This window comes from Palaemon carinicauda, chromosome 4, assembly GCF_036898095.1.
Source record: "Palaemon carinicauda isolate YSFRI2023 chromosome 4, ASM3689809v2, whole genome shotgun sequence".
Lineage (NCBI taxonomy): Eukaryota > Metazoa > Arthropoda > Malacostraca > Decapoda > Palaemonidae > Palaemon > Palaemon carinicauda.
Window position 1 is genome coordinate 162,898,771 of NC_090728.1, and position 24,958 is coordinate 162,923,728.

The 24,958-nt window shown below is 40.2% G+C and overlaps 1 protein-coding gene and 1 non-coding gene across 2 annotated transcripts in view; one reads left to right on the top strand and one right to left on the bottom strand.

Annotated features, from left to right (window-relative positions):
* Positions 1–6,319, bottom strand: part of LOC137640138 (prenylated Rab acceptor protein 1-like) — a 39,455-nt gene extending 33,136 nt beyond the window's left edge. The window contains exons 1-5 of the mRNA XM_068372630.1: positions 6,088–6,319; positions 4,061–4,181; positions 3,649–3,752; positions 3,272–3,471; positions 2,652–2,749 (exon numbers count right to left, since the gene is read on the bottom strand). Of these exons, the coding sequence (XP_068228731.1) occupies positions 2,652–2,749; positions 3,272–3,471; positions 3,649–3,752; positions 4,061–4,181; positions 6,088–6,179 (615 nt within the window). The 5' untranslated portion in view covers positions 6,180–6,319. The remainder of the gene's footprint in view (positions 1–2,651; positions 2,750–3,271; positions 3,472–3,648; positions 3,753–4,060; positions 4,182–6,087) is intronic.
* Positions 6,320–8,688: 2,369 nt separating this feature from the next.
* TRNAT-UGU (transfer RNA threonine (anticodon UGU)) lies at positions 8,689–8,760 on the top strand. Its single transcript has one exon. It is a non-coding gene; the product is annotated as a tRNA-Thr (tRNA).
* The last annotated feature ends 16,198 nt before the right edge of the window (positions 8,761–24,958 follow it).

The window sequence follows — 24,958 nt, forward strand, 5'->3', positions numbered from 1 at the left end:
ACACACACATCTGAAAAGGAAACTTACTTATTTCTATACTCAAATATATATACAAACATGAAAACATGTTTACATATATATTGAGTAAAAGAAAAGTAAGCGATTAAGTAAAGACAAAACAGACAATGGCTGCCAAGCGAGGACCAAGACAGAGACGTCTGTCACAGTCCGAGCCAAAAGTGAAAGTGAGTATTCACCTGTGTGTGAGGGGGAGGAGGGGTAGCTAGCTACCACTCCCCTACCCCCCCGCTAACTAGCGCGGGGGTAATACACCCTCGTTAAATTCTAATGGCTCGCCATTTCAGCTACGCTAAAAGTAATACCCTTTGTAAATAGCGTGGTTTGTATTTCGGTTACGGAACAATTTTCTTTTACTAACTTCCATTCCTCCTCTAAATTACCAGTTTCTCTTACTCTCACCTCATTATATGCCATTTTCAACCTTTCCTGATATTTACTTTTTACCCCCGGTTTTATTAGCTCTTCAATCCTCACTACCTCCCTTTTACATCCACCTACTCTATTCCCCCACTCTTTTGCTACAACTAATTTTCCTTCCACCAAAAAATGATCAGACATACCGTTAGCCATACCCCTAAACACGTGCACGTCTTTCAATCTTCCAAACATTCTTTTAGTTACCAACACATAATCCATTAAGTTACCAACACATAATCCATTAAGTTACCAACACATAATCCATTAAGAGATGTTAGGAAAATATAAAGACGTGGTCGACTTCATCGACAAACACCATCCAAAAAAGTTGCAGGTTTGTCGTGTAGTTGCGCAGTTTGATGATGTTTGCCTAACTCATTTTCGAAACATTCTGAAAAGCCGTACCAAGCAACTTTCTATCGATAGCTTCTTTAAAAAAACTACAAAGCGAACGCGTGATGAAGAGGAAGGAAGTGGTTCAAAGAAAACAGCAAAGAGTGAAGAGAAAAACATTCAATCAATTAGTGGAGAGAGTGAAAGTGATTAAAATTAATCATCAAAAAGAAAAAAAGAAAATGTAAAAAAAAAATATAAAATATAAAAAAAAAAAAAAAATAAGCTAAGTTAGGTTAAAGTTCACTTAATGTAAGTTAGAATAAGTTACGGTAGTGTATGTTTATCGTAGTCACCCTCTCTACCTCCTCGCCACCCGTCTATCTCCTCTCTGCGTAGCAAGACCAATACCTGCGCTGGACTTTCTAAGGTAAAGTGACACTAAAAACCCGTTTCTTATTTATTATTTCTTGATAATTATTCTTTTTTACATGTCTATTATCTAATTTAGAGTGCATGTTGTCATGTGTAATTATGTGTAGTAATTTATTAAGGAGTTATCATATGTTTTTGGGCTCAACCACGGATTAATCCTATTTCAATGTATTCTTATGGGAAAATTCATTTCTACATCCGAACATTTTCTACATCCGAAGTCGGTTGTGGAACGGATTAAATTCGCATGTAGAGGTACCACTGTACTGTAGTACAGTGCTTACTATACTACTGTATTGTATTTTGTTACATGCTAATTTTCAAGGTTTTTACCAGGGGTTTTTCACGCATTAGCTATTCTATTACCTGCCATACGACATTTTCACCATACGATACCATCTCCGGAACGGATTAATGTCGTATGGCGGGGGCCTACTGTATATGCTTAAGTAATGCCTACAGGCGCACTGAAGCCATTAGCCCCGTAAGGGGAGATTTATGAGTGGATGGATGGATTTATGAATTTGGACTATAAAGCTTAAGGACAAGTAGTGGAATCCAGAGCATTACACAGCTTTTTGAAGAGAGAAGAAAATCTTGAGATATTTGGAATATTTTAGTCAATTGGATCAGTGGCCCTTTATTGCTCCAACTTGAGAAAGGATTTTAGTTTAAGATTTAAAAAAAAATACTCTACCTCTGAGATCTTGTTAGATAACTTTGGAAATTGTGGCTTCCCTAGGCTGCCAAGAGATCTGTAGTGCAGCCACTTACTTTTTCCAAGGTCAAGAAATTCCTAGGATTCTCACTCAACACTGACATTAGGTCTATCAACCGGTTCTGCTACGGCCTGAGGCTGCTATCAGTTGTATTTGATAAAAAATTACCCGATAAGGTTATACAGTGAAAATGTGCCCACATCCAGCATATCACAAAGATGAACTATCACCTCTTTATCTCCTATGCTACTGGGTTTAACTGGGCTGCAAGTAAATGAGAAGTTTTTGATTCAGGCTTATTGTGAATAAATCTAAGAATTGCATGTCCAACATACAGTACTCTTTACAGATCTCCAGGGAAATTACGTCCTGCCTTTTGAAGTGGAGACTGACCACTATTACAATGTGCACTGACACTACGTCCGTACACATCAGCATCCGAAACAAAACAGAATGCTCTTCAGCCAGCCACCCAAAGTGAAAGTGATGTATATGGGATAGAATTCTTTTTTGAATGCCTAGAAGCTTACGCTTCCAGTATATTGGCAATATAATTTACAGGCATGATGTATTGAAAAAAGGTGAATTTTTTTAACATAAAAGTGAATTATCAGCAACATAATTCACCTAAGCTATAAAAATAATAAGCTTCATCTTCATTATGAAATGAACTGTACTATTATTTGTACATAAGAAAAAGATGATAAAAACTCTGACATTGCATACCTGTTGCATTTCCAGATCAAAAGGCTCCTCTTCGGAACCTAAAATAGCTTCAATGTTGTAGAAGGAGGCATGTAAAGCTATTATGAAGAAACTTGCACCTGAAATTTGTCATTATAGCACTAAAAACAATAATTTACAGATATGAATTATACTCAAGATAAAATATGAATATTTTTTTTTTCAAAATCATCTCTCGCTTCCATCCAAGAAGCCATGAGGCAAACATCCTCATAAACTTTCAAATGTTGATTAGAGTTCAATGATATCAAATCAATAACATTTCACATTAAAAACTTCAGTCTAAATCTCCAAATGTTAATTTTTTTTTAACAATGCTACTAGATTTTATAAAGTCCATTTTGGCAACAATTACTTCTGCTGGAAATTTCATTATTCATTAAAAAATTAATCATAAACCAAATCTCAAAATTCAAGTGGTCTGGCTTAAATAAAAACCACAAATAAAGGTCTGGTCTACATTACTTCTCAGTCACATAATTCAGTAGTTTTTTACTATTGTATAATCTAGAAATTCTTGAATGTATGCAACAATGTAAATGTAAGCAAATTGCAAATAGCAAAAGGTGAAACAGTCAAGTTATCAGAGCTACTGTACTTACCAAGTACCCAAAACAGAGCAGCACCTGCTCCAACAATATAAAAAAGAGGGAGAGATAGAACTCCTACAGCAGCATACTGATGAACAAGGGGTACTTCATGGCCACCTATTATTATCTTCTTTTCAGCATTTCTCAAGGACAATATAAAGCAACCTCCAAGTGATGCTGCCACAGCAACCAATAACAATGGAGAGGTGATTCTGAAAAAATAAAAAAAGGAAAATGCAACAAGAATTGAGAGAGAGAGAGAGAAAAAAAGTCTGCTATTTTGTGTTGACTATAAAGAATGTCAATAAACTGATATACAGTAGTATCCCATTCTGATTCATAAAAAAATCATTAAAAACTTGAAAACACGTATACAGTGCTGTACTTACAAGCAGTAGAGGATAAGTCCAATGAAAACAAACATATAATTTGACTGGAAGTAATCAACATTTTTCGCCACTCTCTTAGGCAATCGCTGAATATTGGGTGGTGCCTGCAAGAAGAAATTCTCACTACAAATCTCAAAATCACAGTGAATTTTATCAAATAAGAATGAGAACACTTGACTTTATCAAAATTGAATTACTGCAAATACAATGTAACGACACAAAGGATGCTAACTGTTGTGCTAACCTGTTTATGCATTAAATTTACTGTACAGGATGAACAGTGAGAATTGTTCAACACCAAGAGTGCAAAACCTTCCGGGTACTTTACATTTCCATATTTCTTATTCACCAACCTCACTAAAAATAATGTAAAATACCATTAAAGTAAACACTAAGTTGATTGATCACTAACCTTAAAATTCTGGGTGTTAACAAATGCCAACCAAGGCCTCACATTTTCCCGTCTCCGAGTAAGCCATTCACGAGCTGCTGGTGATGCCAGCTGTAACTGAACTGGAAGCTGCATAAGAAATCTGAAAAATAACACCTCTGACATAATGCACTCAATCACATATGACATTAGGCATGTAGGCATGCAGTTAATTCTAAGAGTCAGGCCTTCTCCATCATGAGGCTCAATACTACACAGTATTCTAGCAGTATTCTAGAAGTTTTATTCCAACTGTGACCAAGTTGTGGAATGATCTTCCTAACAGGGTAGTTGATTCAGCAGAACTTCAAAAGTTCAAACTTGCAGCAAATGTTATGTTAAACAGGCTGACATAAGTCTTTTAATAGTTTATATATGACATACAGTATCTGTTTTGATTGTGTTACAGTTTTTAAAATAATTTATTAGTTTTTTCTCATTGTTTATTTATTTCCTTTCCTTACTGGGGTATTTTTCCCTGTTGGAATCCTTGGGCTTATAGCATCTTGCTTTTTTCCAACTAGGGTTGTAGCTTGGCTAGTAATAATAATAATAGGAGAGTTAGTAAGGCCACTCAGCGCCCAACTGCTGCTGGAGGAAATCCTTGCAGTTAAAATGACATAAAAGTTAGAAGAGGTTGGTCAGCAAAACGGAGTAAAGGAAGCAGGAACAGAGGTAGAGAAGAAGGATATAAAACAAGTGCAGCTAGGCTCTGAAGCAACAAATGAAATAGTTTGAATAAAGTATACAGTGCACTAACAGCATCACCCATTATGTGAATGAAGAATACTGTACTGTATATTGAATAAAAAAAAAAATTTAAATTAAGCAGTGTAGTACTGTACTTTAAATGAACGCAGTAACCCTATAATTATAATGGTCTATTTTAATACAGAGCAAAAGAGCACAGTAGATGTGGAAAGCTGTTTAATTTTTCTTAACAAGGATTTATATATATATATATATATATATATATATATATATATATATATATATATAGTCATAATATTAGGTCATAAAAACAGCCTTATACTACCTGAAAATTATATAATAAATAGCCCTGAGTATTCTAACTTATTGAGATACTGTATATGCTACGTCTTACATCTGGAATGGGGTTTTATGGTGATCAACAAGAAATATGAACATCCCATAACACTAAGAAAATTATGGAAAAATTAAATTACAACTTTAAATTTTATACTGTATCAAGCATATTGAAAATTCCTATGCATATAAATATAAAGCTCTGTTCATCAGTAAATCAACAAAACATACACAGAGGGCTATAAGATTCATGGAATCCTGTAATAAGGAACTCCACTGTAGAGAAGGATATGGCCTCTAGGTTAGGTTAGGTTAGCGGGTGCTGTTGCATCTTCGTTTCCCGTTTATAATCGAACCATGCCATTTTGAAATTAGAGAAGTTTAGGTACATTAGAAAATGGAACTCTAGAGAGAATTGGTGTTTGTGAGATAACTGTGTAAGTTCGTCCGTAGGTGTTATTTCGCCCTCTTATTTTAGCATGAAAAAAAAATATTTATTTGTTAGTTTTCTTCTTCACCTGGGGCTCGCACATTACAGTAGGGTGATGCTAATTAAAAAGAATGCAAACAATAACATTAGGAAACAATAAAAAAACAGAAAACTAAAAGAAAATATTGTTATTCATGAAAAATTGGCTAGGTGGGAGTTTACTGAAATTTTACTATCTGTTTCACATCGTGGAGAAACTATTGAAGATTAGTGGAAAATGGATAGCTCAGACTTATAAAAAGACGACCTCAATCACATTACCAATATTTAGCTAGAAACAAAATGATCACCCATATATCTACCAATTTACCAATCACTATTATATTGTTTATCACTGACCTAGCCTACTGTTCACTGTTTTCTAACAAGCTTGAGCTCTATTTAGTAGTTAGGTGTAGATTTGGGCTTGATATCGAAATTAAGCTAGGGAATTGTTAATGTGTCACTGTTATGTGCTGTTAAAAGGTCATACCCTGTCTTTGATGAGTCGCTGAAGTCACCAGCTGTTGTATCTATGTCGCCTGACAAATCAATTTCCATATGGTTTGGAACAGCACCCGTCATCTTTATAATAGCTAACTGTTCTGCAGAAGGACCATTATAGGTCCCTGACAGCTCGTAATAATCAATTCGCTATTTCCCAACTTCCTCCAGGGTGTTTACGTTCGTACATCGACGTCACACGTAGACAAAACAATTGAGCATCAGTGGTTCCTGGTTCCTTATTGCTCACTCCGCAAAATAAGTTTGCGGGCACTCTATCTCTTTATAGATAGGTGCAAAGCTTCTAAGCTTATTCTTATTATTAAGTTTATATCATCTGTGCCTTAAATAAATTAATATGATAATGAGGTTCACAGTCTTTACTTTTATTCCCTTATACTTTGAAATTGGATACGATAACACCTTGCTATCATCAGTTTTGGCAACCTGTTGTGGTACTCAGTTTGGGCTTCCTAAATTCTTCTTTTATATTCATTGCCCTATCTATAAATGCAGCCAGATCCCTGCTAGGATTTTTTAGCATACCTAAACTTATTTCTACATTTTTTAGCTGTTCTAACTTTGGGCATAAAAATAAATGTTCAGTGTTGCATAGTTGTTTAATTAGCTTGCCTTTGTAACCGGCTCTTTCAAATGGATTTTCTATTCTTTCTTTCCTTTTTTGTTTCATCTATTTTAAATCTTATTTTTTAGAATATTCCGATGATTTTGCCTCAACGTTATTTATATTTACTATCTTAGATTATTGTTGAAGAATGTTGCATAAGATTTTTATTTTGTTATTATTAATAATAATAATAATAATAATAATAATAATAATAATAATAATAATGATAATAATAATAATGTTTATTATTATTATTATTATTATTATTATTATTATTATTATTATTATTATTAGCTAATCTACAACCGTAGTTGGAAACGCAAGATGCTATAAGCCCAGGGGTTCCAATAGGAAAAAATAGCCAAGTGAGGAAACGAAACAAGGAAATAGATAAACTTCTAGAGTAAGTAATAACAATTGAAATAAAATATTTCAAGAATAGTAACAACATTGAAATAGATCTTTCATATATGAAGTATAAAAACTTGAAAGAATACAGGAGGAAGAGAAATAAGATAGAAAACTGTGCCCGAGTGTACCCTCGAGCAAGAAAACTCTAACCCAAGACTATGGAAGACCATGGTACAGACGCTATGGCACAACATATCGGTGCATGGTTAGAAAATAGCTGATTTATTTGACTTTAAAGGAATCAATTCTAGTATAGCAATGTCATTGCCTTGTTTATCCATACCAGATTCTATCTTTTCTAAGGAACTTCGAATAAATGTTAGTCCATGGCACCATGGCAGGGTGCCAGAAAACCTAAAATCAATCAATCAATCAACCATGGCGCGCCCCTCTGTCTCTGTACCCCTCTGCAGGCAGTGGTTGTACAAATAGATATAGGGAGAAAATATACAATGTGCTCACTTTATTTGCCTCCAAATGATAACCCTCTGGGTTTTGGTATCCAGTTTGCGATAAATATAAAATGATATGGTATAAGGCTGCTAGCTGTAAACAAATGAAATATTTAAAACAAAATTATTGAGTTTAAATATAATACTTCTCTCCACTTCGTTTCATCCTATTGTCGTGGTCAGAAATAGTAATCAAACTCAATGTGTGTCTTTGCTTAAAGATGTTTTTCTTTTTTCGTTGTTGTTTTATGTTTCAAATAACGTTATTAAAGTATTATTTTTTCAATAAAACTTTATAAGGTCCTTGCATCCACCGTTACTTCTTTTGGGACATTATTTTTTGTAACAATCAAAGTTCAGCCTTACATTTGCCACGTAAACAATATATGTCTTAGAAATAATGTCAAATTCTTTCTATTATTACCTAATTCTCTTATAAATATTTTCCGCTGTCATAACAAATCATGCTTTAACCTTGGCTGCAGCATAGTTGTTTCAAGTCTCTTAATTAGTTACCTTCGCCAACTTCATTGCGAAGGTTAGGTTTCGATAGGCGTGCGTGTATTTATTTGTTTGTATGTCAGTCTGTGTGTTTGTGATTATTCGGATAACTCAAAATGCTTTTGACCCATTCTCATAAAATTTAGTGAGATAATTGGCCATGATGAAAGGACAGTTTGGTTAGATTTTGAGAGTGGTTGGGTCAAAAGTTATTATTGATATATTGAGGTTTTTTTTACTCGCATTGGCTTTTAACCCTAAAAAGTAACCGGCGAAATTGTTGTGACAAACCACAGTTTTCTTTCCGTGCGTTTGTTTTCTTTCGTTAACTCGAAAGATTGTTTTAGAATATATTTATGCACATCAAAAAGCCTTAAAGAATTGTCTCCATCATAATTTGTTCGGGATGTGCTATGGAAAGACCATCAATTAGATTAAAAGTCTTCATATCAATGAATGATTTAATGTTATAAAAATACTGACAAAATGGACTACCACACAAATAGCGTACAGCGATTAGCGGAATCTACTATGAAGGTCATACTGCTACTATAATTTGATGAGAACTATATGTGTGTAACATAACCTTGTGTGTATAGCCTCCTTAGCTCAGGGGCAGAGCACTGGTCTTGTAAACCAGGGGTCGAGAGTTCGATTCTCTCAGGGGGCAGAGAACATCCCACCGGGGGAAAGGTTTTACTCTAAGAGTTCTGCTAGGCACTCTATTCATATTGAAGACTTATACCGTAACTTGAATATATATTATATATATATAGGTTACACTTGTAAATGCTGCTGTTACCACTATAGCATTAAACTTTATAAGTGAAATAGCATAGTGTAGTATAATATAATTCTAGATGTTTTCAATCTTAAGTGAATGTGATTTGAGTGGTATTGTGTTGGCCTACCCTACGCATGATTAAAACTACTAGGCCTACCCTACGCACGGTTAGAATTACTACTACTAATAATTTATTTGTCTTTATATTGCCATGAAGAAAATCTATCCGGAGGAAAGCTTGAAAAATAATTCTATTAGATTTCATTTAGTAAGGACAGAGTTGTCACTCTGGTCAGGACCCAATACACAAGCAAGCAAAGTTAAAGTCCACTTAGCTTAGTGCCTGCTGGTAGGGGCTTTAGGCGAGTGCTCACCCCAAAGTGGTTTTAGAAAGTTCTTTTTAAGTGTGCAACGCAGATATAGATATCATTTGTAAGGATCTGCAAAGGTTAATAGATTGATTTTTATTTCTGGCCATTGTGTGTTTAGATTTGTGTAATGTATTTTATAGCTTCTTCTTCTTTGTCTGTATTTTATAGCATTTATTCTTTTTATATTTTTAATTATTATTAGTGTTATTATTATTTATATAAAAATAATAATAATGATAATTATTATTATTATTATTATTATTTACATGCAAAGCTACAACCCTAGTTAACAAAGCAGGATGCTATAAGCCGCAGGTCTCCAACAGGGAAAATAGCCCTGTGAGGAAAGGAAATAAATGAACTATAAGAGAAGTAATGAACAATTAAAACAACATATTTTAAGAACAGCAACAACATTGAAATAAATCTTTTACATATAAACTATAAAAACTTAAAAAAAAAACTAAGAGGAAGAGAAATAAGATGGAATACTTAGCTCATCACACCAGACTGAATGATAATAGCACCCCGATGGGGCAACCACATGATGACATTTGGGGCCTATTTCAGAAAAGGTGCGCTGTTGGAACCTCGCGTTTCCCAACATACGTCAACTATACAAGTATTTAATAATACCAAACATCCCCTAATAGGTTGCCAAAACATATTGCATCATTCAAACTAATTTCAAGATAGGAATAAAATTAAAGATTAAGATTTTCACTAAAATGTTGGTTATGGTAGGAAAATTACAGTGATAAGTGTGAAAAGAAGCTTTGCACCTATCTTGTATGTGATAGAGTGGCCGCAAACTTATTTTTGTGTGCTGAGCAGCTAGGAACTAGACTGTGTGTAGAAGTTACATGAATGATCTATGATGTAATTAGATATTATCTCATATCAACTTCAAAAGTTCAAAGTTACAGCCTATGTTTTTATGTTGAACAGGCTGCCATAAGTCTCTTTTGATAGTTTTTTGTATATAAGATCTATTTTCATGCTGTTACTGTTCTTAGAGTATTTTATTTTAATTGTTCATTACTTCTCTAGCAGTTTATTTATTTGCTTATTTTCTTTCCTCACTGGGCTATTTCTCCTTTCGGCTTATAGCATCCTGCTTTTCCGACTAGGGTTGTAGCTTGGATAATAATAATAATAATAATAATAATGATTTGAGCTCATACTTGGTGGAATAGAGCAGACAGAGCTACCTAGATGGGTTATTTTGGCATGGGGCATAAGTTTAGAAGAGAACGAAAAGAGTAATCAAGATATGTGGTTATGAGGGAAAAAAAAAAAAAGTCGAGTAAACACGATTGCAAATTTTATGTCTATTTTAAAAGTTGATTTTTTTTTCTAGTTATGATGATAATTCAAAGGGCAACGAATCTGAATAATTTTATGAAATCCTCTGCCATGGCAGTAAAGTTTAGGCCTACATGAAATTAAACATTTAGTATTCAACAACCATGCTTTTCATTATACAGTAGTTCTCCGTTGGAGCCCTTGAGTGCATAGCATCTTGCTTTTCCAACTAGGGTTGTAGCTCAGCTAGTAATAATAATAATAATAATAATAATAATAATAATAATAATAATAATAATAGTTAAAACTTCCCTCTCTTATTCAGAATCATCTGTTGTACTCTATGATTTGTCTTCCTTCGTATTTTTTAATTAAAAAGTTTCCTTTTGACGCAGACTAAAACTGGTGTTTTTTGGGTCTTACGAATGGTACACTCTGATAATTGCAAAAGTTTATTGAAGTGCTGCATGCAATCCACGTAACTTGGCCTGTCCTTTCTTGATATTAATACTGTAGTCTGGCTCTGCATCTGGTAGAGGCTGGTCATAACGTAGTGCATAACGATTACTGAAGACCAAAACACGAAGACAGGATCCACAGAAGTGTTCCTTTTCACCACAATGCACATCATAGAAACCATTTTAGGAGCTGTTACTCTTAGTTATTTTATGACTGGCATAACATTCTGCATGGACTTGACCGTGTGGCGATCAGTGAAGATTTCTCACTCTCGACTCGTCAACGGTGCAGTTCAGAGTGGTTCGACGAGCGTGAATGCGGTGGCTCCAAGTAGGACATTCTCCACGGCTTGCTCTATCGAGTGCCAGCAAATGGGGTGGTGTAATCTCTGGTGTCCAGACCGAGCTTCCAACCGTACCTGCCTTTTCTTCGACATGTATGTTGTCTATGGGTACAACGAAACTAATCTTAGTGACGCTCTCGACTGTTATACCAGGAGACCTCGTGACTTTGCTGTTGGGGCAATTGTTGAAGGAAAGCCAGCTGACGGAAGAACACCCGACAGAGTGATCACCCATATAACAGACGGATTTTATCAATTCGGGAACATTGGAAACTGTTATAGAAGCAGTGATTTTTACTATCCTTGGTTCAAGCTGGACTTGAAACATATTAGAGCTATTCGACGAATCCTGTTCGTATTGCAACCCAACTCATTTGCTGAGGAGTTCCATGACTACGAAATTCGCATCGGGAAGGAGAACTTAACTGAGCAAAATTTCCCCCAGTATAAAGTCTTTGGTTATTTCCCTGGTCCCTCGTTTGAGAGCCAGGTAGTAATCTTCGATCGTGAGCCTCCTGTGTGGGGTAGATACGTCACATTTCAACGCCTGACGAAGAACTGTCCAGCAGATGGATCTTCGGGCTCTGGGTATTGTGTACTACAGGTGTGCCATATTGAAATCAACTGAAGAGAATTTTTTATTGATTACAGTGCTACTTCACTACAACCACTTGATATCCCTTTCTCATTAGATGAAATGTGTGGATGACAAAACTATAGACTATCACCTAGAAACTTTAGGTTGCACATGCAGAAACATTTCTTCGTAAATGTACATTTCCACTGATCATATGTTTCGGATGACTGTGAAGGCTATTTCATGTATTATTGGAATAACAGTGTGGTCATTGTTCAATCAGTGAAATCAATTACATCTTGTTATATACAAATCCTGAATACAATATATTTTTCAAACGTATATACTGTATACGTACAAATTTAATATATATATATATATATATATATATATATATATATATATATGTATATATATATATATACAACTCTTTATTCAATTTTAGAGGGGGGCGCCTGAAGGGTATATCCTTCCAAATTCTCAGAGAAGAAAATTCGGAGGTGAATGGGTAGGTAGTTGGTCGGAAGCGATACACAGGCCTATCATATGTGAATCAAGTGTTATATCATTCGTTGATATGTCCATATTGGCTTATTGCACTATCTAAAGATGGAGTAGGTGTCGATATACGTATGTGTGTGTGTGTGTGTATATATATATATATAATATATATATATATATATATATATATATATATATATATATATATATATATATATATATATGTATGAACTAATCACAGTCAAGTTGGTCGTTACTGATCGGGATGAGTGTCAACAGATTTTTCTTCTTTGTTAGAGGAAAGACGGTTACGCTGTGGCTTGGGTGGCACTACGAAAAAGACGGTTACATTTTAGCTTGGGCTTGGCGTCACCTAAACCTCTCCCGATTGGTTGTCATGAGACTTTCGGGTCAAAACAACCAATCATTGATCAGGCATCGCGATGCCCATCTATGGGCGATGGGGAAATTGCCCATAGGCGTCAGTCTGGTTTCGAAGGCCTTGCGAGTGTGTCACGTCAGGGATGGCAGGTGCCAACGTGTGTGCCGAACCGAGTACCATTTTTCTGAGGGCTTTTTCTTAGTAACGTAACGTAATCATAATTGAGGGCGCCCTTGTAAACTTAAGAGAATACAGCATGTGTAAAATGATTAACTCGGCTATTATTTGTGCATGAAATCCCTCTCTATTCATGTTTCCCAGAAACTGTGTGAACCCCAATACGACCCAGATCGGGTCATATTAAATGGTGTCAGGTGTGGGGTATTAACAGATTAACGTCTGTGCTAAGTGATTTTAGCCGACGTGAGATTTTTGAAAAAGGGAAACAAAAGATAATAGTGATATTGGTTAACACGAGAAGCTCGACGTCGAGTGGCGGTGGCGGAGAGAGTGGTGAAACGAATCCTGTAACTCTTATATGCCCGATACTCGGTGAACGGTTTCCCGCCACACATAGCAGCTACACAACCATCGAGATAGCCCGGCACCCAACCTGCATCGACTACCTACCAAGGATGGGGCGCTTGTAGAAGAGAACCTCGAAGAGGCAGAGGTCAGAGAGGTAGGAATGTGGCGGCAGGCGGTTGTTGGAACTATGGAGGAAGGGGCCACTTACGGGCTCCATGCCCCTACGACGACCAGCGGTAGTGTTATGGATGTAAGGCCACAAACCACCTTCTGAAGGCTGTTTTAAAGAAAGAAAAAAAACTGCGTTGACACAAGAAATCATGTTTCCCCTATACCAACAAGAGGAAGGGGAAGACGACGCGGGAAGGGGACCAAGGGTCCCTCGGGCCGTCCGTCAGACCTGCCAGGACTGGGGACAGGAGTGCCAAGGGGTCAGCCAGCAATCTTTGCCCTGAGTGTGGGGGAGGGGAGCCAGACGCCCCCCCAGTGAGCAGTAAGGGATACCCACTTGCCAGCAAGTGGTAGTGCGTCTTCTCAGGGAGTGCCTAAGGAGGTTAGAGGGGTGGAGCAGCAGCCCCTCACCACCGCTCCCGCTCATGGAAGTAGGAATGCTATTCCCGTCTTGGAATAGAGGTGGAATCATGTGTGTAACGAGTTTGAAGAACCGCTCGTTACAGATGCCAGCAAAACGTAGGAGTGCACGGTGCTTAACATGGCCGGGGTGGGCTCAGTGACCCTATGACGAAGAACGGATGTAATAACTCTGCGTAAAGCAGAAGGAACAACAACGAAAGAATTTAAGTTCAAGTAGATCTGTGGATGGCGCGCGTAGGAAACGGAAGATCTTGACGACTCCAGAGAGAGAGAGGGAGCGAGAATCACAGTGAGTGCTAGTAATGGGTTTTCCGTGGGGGAGCCCAGCGTACATGCCCCGTGAATGAGTGTGTGGTTGAGGAAGAGTAGCAAGTTCCCGGATTTCTTGCGCATGCGAAGGGATGTGTTCTTCATTGAGGATGGAAACCGATCTAGCGTTGTTCTTCCTTCCCTTTTGGTAGAGAAAGTCATCTGTGTAATTGATGTAAGACCTTATGCGTGGCATGTAGGTATAGAAAGGTCCCTAAGGATGGCAAGTTTCAGTTTTTTTTTAGGAATTAGGTTTATCAATAAGTGTCATGTGTGTAACTCGATGAGTAACCACAAACATGTGGTACCAAGTGCCAGAATATGGTCGGTAGTACCTTTTAAGTTTAATGGAGTGCATATGGACGTCCTAGGTCCATTCCCCCAGGGGACAGGTAGTTAAGTGAGGAAGAGGCACCAACCGGTGTCCGTGCCGTCCTTCGAGCACGAGAGAGTGCGAGAGGACATGGGCCATGAGATAGTGTCTACCACAAGGTGATTGAGGTCACGGAATCAGGTTTATTTTGTGTATGTTACTCCAAGTGTTTTGTGAAAAGATGAGTTAGATTTTGTTTCGTTTTTTTTTTTTTGGTTTTGTTCTAAGCATATCACGAGTATTTCATTCATCATACTGAGACATTTCTGTTGCGTTTGTGTTTATGTTGGAATTAATTTAAATTTCATTATTTTGTGTTGATACCAATTTTGCTGTTACCGATGTTTTTATGTATGTTTCAATGTTGTTATGTTGTATTTAAAAAAAAAAAGAAAATTCATTTGTCTCTGTGGAGGTTTTCTGTGCTGTTACAGGTAATTGTTAATCATGGGTTGAAAATTGAACATCATTACTTATGTTTGTGTTTTTCAGGAGAAATAATATTGCTCGGTTATTGATAAGTATTTTTCTTTCTTATTATTGTTCGCTGTTTGAAATTACTCCTTGTTGCAGTGTCACAGATGTGTTAGAAATGGTTTTCTTATAATGGTAAATGTGTCAAAGAGTGTTGGAATTGTAAGTTATTCATTTTGATTTCTCTTGATTTTTATCATTTTCTTTGTTTTGTGTATGTAATGATTTGTCGGTTCATATAAAAATTTTATTGCATTGAAGGAACTGTTGGTAAAACATTATTATTTTTCTGATTTTGTGCTCCAAATTTCGGTGATGATGTATTAAACCTGAATTTTGTGTTTCTGTATGACCTATTGTGGGCGTGACATTCATCTTTGTGTAACTTGCAATTGTAACACGCTAAGCGGCCCTCTGATTTTAGTTTTTAATTTTGGTTTCTGCATGCACCCGAAGAGGATGGTACTCAGCGGTAATGTAAAGAGAAACGAAAGTTTTTGTTTCAGTGAAAAAATTAGAAAAGTTTCATCAAAAAAAAAGAGAGGAAAAAAAATTGTTTTGAGAAAAAAATCTGATAAGTGTGAATTTTACGGGACGTAAAATCTGGGAAGGGAGTATTGAACTAATCACAGTCAAGTTGGCCGTTACTGATCGGGATGAGTGTCAACAGATTTTTCTTCTTTGTTAGAGGAAAGACGGTTACGCTGTGGCTTGGGTGGCACTACGAAAAAGACGGTTACATTTTAGCTTGGGCTTGGCGTCACCTAAACCTCTCCCGATTGGTTGTTATGAGACTTTCGGGTCAAAACAACCAATCATTGATCAGGCATCGCGATGCCCATCTATGGGCGATGGGGAAATTGCCCATAGGCGTCAGTCTGGTTTCGAAGGCCTTGCGAGTGTGTCACGTCAGGGATGGCAGGTGCCAACGTGTGTGCCGAACCGAGTACCATTTTTCAGAGGGCTTTTTCTTAGTAACGTAACGTAATCATAATTAAGGGCGCCCTTGTAAACTTAAGGGAATACAGCATGTGTAAAATGATTAACTCGGCTATTATTTGTGCATGAAATCCCTCTCTATTCATGTTTCCCAGAAACTGTGTGAACCCCAAAACGACCCAGATCCGGTCATGTATATATATATATATATATATATATATATATATATATATATATATATATATATATATATATATATATATATATATATTAATAGCTAGAATACTACCTTACTTGGAAAAGCAGAATGCTATAAGCCCAAGGGCTCCAACGGTGAAAATAGCACAGTGAGGAAGGGAAATATGGAAATAAACATTACAGGAGAAGTGATGAACAATTAAAGTAGAACAGTAACAAGTTTAAAGGCGTCGTGCGGTAATATCAGCAATCACTTTTTATCATATGTGAAAATGTCGGGTTTGGTGTGTGATTCAAGACCCACCCATTGCCCGCGGTCTCAGCAGCCCCATGCGCCAGCTGCATGTCCTTTAAGTTGGCGCACTGCAGCCAAATTTAGTCAGCCAGCCGTTATCTATAGTCCATTTCTTTTAGCGATGCATATTTGCACCGACTCGCGGCGGTGCCCTTTTAGCTCGGAAAAGTTTCCTGGTCGCTTATTGGTTAGAATTATCTTGTCCAACCAATCAGCGATCCGGAAACTTTTCCGAGCTAAAAGGGCATCGCCACGAGTTGGTGCAAATATGCATCGCTAAAACAAATGGACTATAGGTCATGTTATGTGTGACGTCATACCAAGAACTTGCCGTGAGATGCATTGTGGCCAGCGTGTTTATCTGTTTACCGGAGTTGTTTATGTATGTATATATACACACATATATATATATATATATATATATATATATATATATATATATATATATATATATATATATATATATATATACATATATATATATATATATATATATATATATATATATATATATATATATAACGGATTTTGAGCGAAGCGAAAAATCTATTTTTGGGTGAGATGGCCATGTCGTCCTGATGGAAGTTCCTATTGGGTAGCTTCCTAGGGTATATTACAACTACGGCGATATTCCCAGAGAATTTACCTTAAGGTACCAGAATTCTAACTCCTGGAGCGAATATCCCTCGTGAAAGGGATATCGCGACATATCAGAGGACGTATTCTTGACACGCCACATGGCAATCTACACCCCGAACAGAGATTACGTATCGCAGGGGTCAATTGGCAAGAAACGAAATCGGGAAAGAAAAGGGGGGAGCCGCTCCCAAGGCTCCCTATCTCCCGTTTCGTAAGCGTGCCTGGGGCCATCTGTATTCCTTGTAGCGTACACGAGGTGCTACAGATACTGTATGTAGGGAGGGGTCCTACAGCCCTTTTTTAGAAAGGGAAGGGCGGGTCCATCAGGACGACATGGCCATCTCACCCAAAAATAGATTTTTCGCTTCGCTCAAAATCCGTTTTTTGGGCTCAAGCCATGTCGTCCTGATGGAAGTTTACCAGAGCATTACTGTATCTGTGGATTCTCAAAACGTGCCGTACTCCCCGGAAGTAATTTTTCCCCGGTCGACTAGACCTAGAGACCTAAGATGTTACCGTTATACATCTTTTCAGCTAACTATAAACCATGTTAGAGCTTCCTGCCCCCTACAGGGAAGAGTCCTACTGGGCTCTGGAAAAGTCTCGAAGAGTACATATACCTATATATGAATACCAGGCAAGCTAATATAGTGGTCTCACTATATTAAGTAAAGCATAGTTTGTAAAGAACCGCTGCGTCAATATGAAATATCGACCAGTTATCCGCACAATACTTGTATTGGACAAAGGTTTATATCCGCATAGGAAGAAACTAGTAAAACCGCCCTCGTCCCCTTATGGGACGGAGTCCTCCCGTTAAGGGAATCATAAACCAATGCAACATAGCTTGCATAAAGGAACAATTCTATTAAATTATCCCAGATAAGGTACATAGAATGAATGCTCAATTATACCAATAAATTGACACAGGTGAAAGAGACGCAAGGTTCTCAAGAACAAGTTTATTGACAGACAATAAATAGACAGGTTAACAACATATATATATATATATATATATATATATATATATATATATATATATATATATATATAAGAAGAGGATAACCCAAAACTTTAAGCATAAGTATGATAGTAAACAGAACTTGTTTATCTGAAAGAAAAAACATTAAATGCCACTTTTTAAGATACCGAGGTATCAAAGTCATAAAAGTCTGTATTACAAATCAATCACATTAGCGTTAGAAACGCTCGGCACACATGTCTGTACTTATGCTAGGTTCACCTTTGGAAATGGAACAGTCTACATGGGCAACTCAGTGCCCCCATTTAGTTTGTAGTACAGTATGTAACTACACACTCACCCTGGAATTAATTGTCCCAATTAAAACCACTGTTCCTCGCAGAGTTAAACAGTAGGGTTAACGACGCGACCCACTGCTACCACAGATCTCTTTAGTTCCTCTACTTGCTTCGCATAGTGGCGAAAGAACACTCTGGAAGACTTCCAGCCAGTGTATGAACGGAGATGGTCAAAATCCATACAATTAAAGAAATTTAAGGATGAGGCAACTTTCCTCGGATCGTGACCTGCGGGTATACTGTCAGGATCCGCTCTGCGAATAAAATATGTGATTTTCGCTCTGAGTTGATTCAGAGATAAATTTGAGCCTGATGTTTCTCCCCTGAATAGTTGACCACCCCTGAAGTCTGAAGTTCTATGAAGATAGACCTTTAGGCATTCTACTGGACATAGAGATGCATCTTCTTTCAGAGGGCAGATTCTCCAGGGAACCCACCTGTTGGTGGGTAACTCATTCTTGGCGAGAAACGTAGGATCCGGAAACAGGTTCAGTTCTCCCCCATCCAGGAACTGAACACGACCTGCCTCTCTTGAGAGGGCTACGATCTCACTAACCCTTGCCCCGGACGCGAGTGCAAATAGGAAAATAACTTTTTGTGTCAAATCCTTTAACGCACACTCTTCATTGTTCAACAGAGAAGCGAAATGAAGAACTTTGTCTAAAGACCATGAAATGGGCTTTGGAGGTGCTGAAGGTCCGAGCCTAGAGCAGGCTTTCGGAACTTTATTAAAGATCTCGTTACCTAGGTCGACCTGGAAGGCATATAGAATGGGTCTTGTCAAAGCAGACTTACACGCTGAAATCGTGTTAGCTGCCAACCCTTGACCATGGAGGTGGATGAAGAAAGATAAGCAGAAGTCTGTCGAGATCTCCTGCGGATTCTTCGCCTTGACAAAGGCCACCCATTTTCTCCCAAGATGACTCATATTGCCTTCTAGTAGATTTGCACTTATATTCCTCTAGGAAGTCTATGCTGGCTTTCGAAATCCCGAAACGCTTTCTCACCGCTAGGGAGAGAAAATCATGAGCTGCAGGGTCCGGGTTTTCTGTAATGAAGCGCAGACAGTCGACTTCTGGACTCGCTGGGTCAGAACTGGATCTGGTAGCGGTACAAACTTCAGCTGTAGTTCCAATGCCAGGGGGAACCACACGCTGTTCGGCCACTTGTGGGCCACTATTGCCGCTACCCCCTTGAAGGATCTCAGTTTGTTGAGGACCCTCAACAGAAGGTTGTGAGGAGGGAACAGATAAATCCTGGACCATCTGTTCCAGTCGAGGGACATCGCGTCCACTGCTTCCGCTAAGGGGTCCTCGTACGGGGACACGTACAGGGGCAACTTCTTGTTGTCTTTCGTCGCAAAGAGGTCTATCTGCAGTTCTGGGACTTGATTCAGAATGAAGGAGAATGATCCTGCGTCTAAGGACCATTCCGACTCTATCGATGTGAACCTGGATAGAGCGTCCGCTGTCACATTGCGGACTCCTTGAAGGTGAACTGCCGACAGGTACCACTTCTTCTTTTCCGCCAATCGGAAAATGGCCAACATCACCTGGTTGAGAGGTGGTGACCTCGATCCTTGTCGATTCAAGCATCTCACAACTACCTCGCTGTCCATCACCAACCTTATGTGGATCGAGTGACGCGGGGAGACTTTCTTTAAGGTAAGGAGCACTGCCATAGCTTCTAGAAAGTTTATGTGAAAGGTCTTGAATAGCTTGGACCAAGTCCCCTGGACTTTTTTCCGATGAGAGTGACCTCCCCATCCCTCCTTCGAGGCGTCTGAGTGAATCGTCACCGACGGGGGAGGTGGCTGAAGAAGAACCGACTTCTTTAGATGTCTGGCTTGGGACCAAGGCCTGAGAAGAGTACGTAGCCGAAGCGGAACTGGTCTTCTCAGATCTCTTCGCGCGTTTGATGCATAACTTCTCCAAACTCCGGTTGCATCCTTTAGCTGTGCTCTTAGCACTGGGTCTGTCACCGAAGCAAACTGGAGAGAGCCCAGTACCCTCTCCTGTTCGCATCTTGATATCCTTTCGGAATCTAGAAGTCTCTTGACAGAACCCGCTATCTCCTTCCTTTTCTTCGCCGGGATGGAGAAACGGGGTGACAAAAGGTCCCAGTGGATTCCCAGCCACTGGAACTTTTGAGATGGAGAAAGTCGAGACTTTTTTCTGTTGATCTTGAAGCCTAGGTACTCTAGGAACTGGATCACTTGACTGGAAGCTTGCAAGCATTCTGTCTCGGATGCTGCCCACACCAACCAGTCGTCCAGGTAGGCTACTACCTGAATTCCTTTTAGGCGTAATTGTTTGAGAGCTACGCTCGCAAGCTTCGTGAAAATCCTTGGGGCTATGTTTAGCCCGAATGGCATGGCTCTGAAGGCGTATAGTCTTCGTTGTAGCCTGAACCCTAGGTAGGGGGAGAGTCGACGGCTGATTGGAATGCGCCAATAGGCGTCTGACAAGTCTATAGAGACGGAATATGCCCTCTTGGGCAGTAAGGTCCTTATGTGTTGCAGTGTTAGCATCTTGAATTTGCAATTCACTATGAACTTGTTGAGTGGCGACAAGTCCAGAATGACTCTGAGCTTTTCCGAGTCTTTCTTGGGAACACAAAACAGCCTCCCTTGGAATTTGATGGACTTCACCTTTCGGATCACATTTTTCTCCAACAGTTCTTGAACGTACTCCTCCAGAACGGGGGTGGAGTGTTGGAAAAACTGAAGGCACGGGGGTGGAGTGCTGTACCAGCTCCAGCCCAGTCCATTCTTGAGTAGGCTGTGGGCCCAGGGATCGAAGGTCCATCGATCCCGAAATTTCAGAAGTCTCCCTCCTACCGGTATCATCTCACTTGGACTGCCGTCCTGAGGTCTTGCCTCCCTGACCACGACCACCCCTGAATCCCCTTCCCCTTGAGGGGCGCCTAGACGAGCCTCTGGCTGCTCCTCTAGGCTTTGCTCGAAAGGAAGTAGACTGCCCTTCGAACGTTGGGGTGAATGCCGTGGACTGTGTCGACACAGCCTGGGGTACCCACTGAAAAGTTGATGGGGTTTGTGCCACCATCTGGGGCACTGGAGGCAATGGCAATTGCAGTTGCTGTTGCTGTCTAAAAGGCTTGGCTGGCCGAGACGGTAGCCTAGTCCTCATAGTCTTCCTCTTTGGTTGAGGACCCTCATCCGGGGAAGACTTTCTTTTGATAGCCAGGCCCCACTTCTGGAGAAGGTTTCTATTCTCCAAGGCGGCCTTATCAACAACTTCTTTGACCAAATCGGTAGGGAAAAGGTCTTTGCCCCAAATGTTGGAGGAGATTAGTTTCCTTGGCTCGTGCCTCACCGTAGCCGAGGTGAACACGAACTCCCTACAAGCTCTCCTCGCCTTGACGAAGCCATAAAGGTCCTTCGTCACTGTGGCCAGATGAGTCTTGCCCACCACCATGAACATTTTATGGACCTTGGGGTCACTTGCCATCGTCTCAAGAGTAGTCTGAAGAGACATTGAGGCAGCCAGTCTTTCTTTTGTCTCGAACTCTCTTCGCAAAAGAAAGTCAGACAGCTTAGGGAGGTCCTCGCCGAACTGACGTCCAGCAATATCAGCCTCCAACTTTCCAACTGAGAACGTAAGATGGACGTCCTTCCAGTCTTTGTGGTCCATAGGCAGGGCCAGCGACAAGGGTTTACACTCCTCCAGGGAGGGGCAAGGCTTGCCGGCCTCGACTGCTTTTAGTACAGCCGCAAACCCTTTCTGTAAAAAGGGGAAGGCTCTAGCAGGAGAGGACACAAAGGAAGGGAGCTTCTTGCTCAATGCAGCTACCTTTGAGTTAGAGAAGCCCCTCTCTTTCATCGAGGATGAAAGTAGAGCTTGAGCCTTAGCATGGTCCATCACTATGACCTCCTTCGGCTCTGTCTCCTCCTTTGAAGCTGGTTCCTTCCTCAGCCGGACATAACAGTCCGGATATGATGCCTTGCTGGGCCAGAATTCCACCTCCTCTAGGGGAACTGAGCCCAGCTTATCCGAGATGACGATCTTTCCAGTCGTCATCGGCATGTGCTCAGCATACCTCCATGGGTTAGCATCTGAGCACAAGGGAAGGTCTTTCACATTGAGCCTTTTCTGGGGCCCATGTGATTCTGCAAGGCTCTGCATCCGCAGTTCCATTGAAGCTGCCTTCTCCTGATTCTCCTTCTGCATTTGTTGGATCATTCCAACAATAGAAGAGAGGGCCTGTCCCAGCTCTACTGGGAGACCGGCCGATGTTGAGGGAATAGGCTCCGGAATCTGAACCGGAGTAGCCGACACCTCGTCGACCTCTTCCTCTACAACGTCTGGGGCTTGAACTTCATCCTGGGCTTCTGCCAGGAGGTCTTCCTCCAGACGCTCGTCCACGTCAGACATCCTGTCATCTAACTGGATGTCTTGCATCGCGACCGCGACTTCAGCATCCACCTAGATCTGAACTTGGGGGATCTCCTCTTGAGGCTGGGGAATCACTGCATCAGCTGATGCCTTAGGGAAAAGATACGCCCTCATCTTCTCACTTGGAAGATAAGGTCCAGAGGTGTTCTTCTGGAAGCCCCTTACCCAGGTACGAAGCCTCTCCCTTGCTATATCCCTTGATTCCGCCGTCCTAGGGGAATCAAAGGCCTCAGTAATCAGGTTAGTGCACACAGTACATACCTGAGGGTCCCAATACCGGAGATCATCCTTGGAGACAGCGCATGCTGCGTGTCTCCTACAAAACTCATGTCCGCAGAGGTTCTTGCTGCGGACGTTGCAGAAAACACTTCCGCACTTCGGAGGGTCCTCCTGTAAAGAGAAGAAATTTCCATGAGTATCAAGTGAACTATGTATCACTGGATATGCATAGTATAGCATAACAATTCAGAAAGGAAAGACACACACTTGTGTTTCCCTCACAACCAATTGTTGCAGCCTTCCAGATAATAAAATCGAATGGTTAATCTCTTCTAGAATAACCAATGCAAAGTTTCCAGAGGAAACAGGTGGAGCTCACACCTAAGCAATGATTTTAAAATCCTGGATAATAGACAAGAAAGAACTCACTTTCTTATCTGTAGGGCAACAGCAAAGGGCTGTGCAAGAAAACACAAAAGTGTTAGAACACACAGTGCTGTACCAAAACCTATACTATAGTTTTCTTCTTACAGTATATGTTATACTGAAGAATACTGGTACATTATAGGAGGTTATGTGCCGGCCGGCACACACCATAACTAGCTTTAAAGTATACTACTTAACAGCTATAAGGCGGCAGAACGCTGGTTCAAATGCATATGCCGGCCGGCAACAGCCAATGTCGGTCGGCAATGACTGCCGACCGACCACTACACAAGGTAGTACCCGGCTGCCGGCCACACTCTTGGCGACCGGCAGACAAGGGCTGACATTAGCCGGCCGGCAAAGGTACAGGACCGATGCCAGCCGGCAGCAAAAGAACCAGAGGACTACAACCGCCCGGCTGCCGGCCTCATAGGCCGGCAGCCGGGTCGGGTACAGCACTAGAAGAAAAACAGAATGGATGCCGGGATAAGAGCGTATACTACCTCCAAGCCCGGCAATCCGAAAGAGTGCATAAGGAAGGGGAGAATCTAATTCAGGCTTCCTGACCAGTGCCGTCTGGCTCTACAGGCAGGCATGGATGAGGGACCAAGAGAGGTCCGGGCAGCACTCAAGGCAGAAGACCCTTGCCGGCCGGCAGAGCTGCCGGCCGGCAAGGGACTGAGTCAATTCCACATCCTTACCTATCCTAGGTTCAGATGTAGAATGACGTACAGTACTGTAATGGCTAGGCCATTACGGAGATAGAGGGGGAAGGGACAAAAGAGGGTCCTACCAACCTTGCTTTAGAGAAGGATCACCCGCAGCCAAGAAACTCATCTTAGCCTAAGGGAGATCCAAGGAGGGAGGCCAGCAATACTTGCCAGCTCCCAGAGAACCAAAGCAAGGAAGGTGTTGCTACTCCCAGGGAAAGAAACTTATCCTCCCCCAAGAACAGCAACAAGGACTAGTCTGGTAGATCACAAAAGAAGGAATCATCTCGTACAGAGACCTTCGGTAGTGACCTAAGGAGGCTAAGCCTCCTATGTCTGTGTCAGGCCAGCGAGGGAGACTCTACCCCAAGCCAGACAAACACAGACTCAGACTAAAAACTCTGTTGTTCTGTCCCTCTCTGAAACTAGACTTACTGGAACAGGAAGGTACAGTAACACCCCAGTATAGTTTTATCGAAAATTAATTCAGATAAACCACTTAGGGATAACCCCAAGGCTTAAACAGAGGGAAAGGGATTGCAGACCTTCTCCGAAGAAAAGAAAGCAACCGGGGAGTATGAGAAAGTATACTAAGGCTCCATAAGCAACTTAGCCTAGGCACCAAGAGAATCGATTACCTAAATCACCGAAACTCACTCGTATACTATCTTGGAAATATTCCACATAATCTTAAATGTATAAAAAAC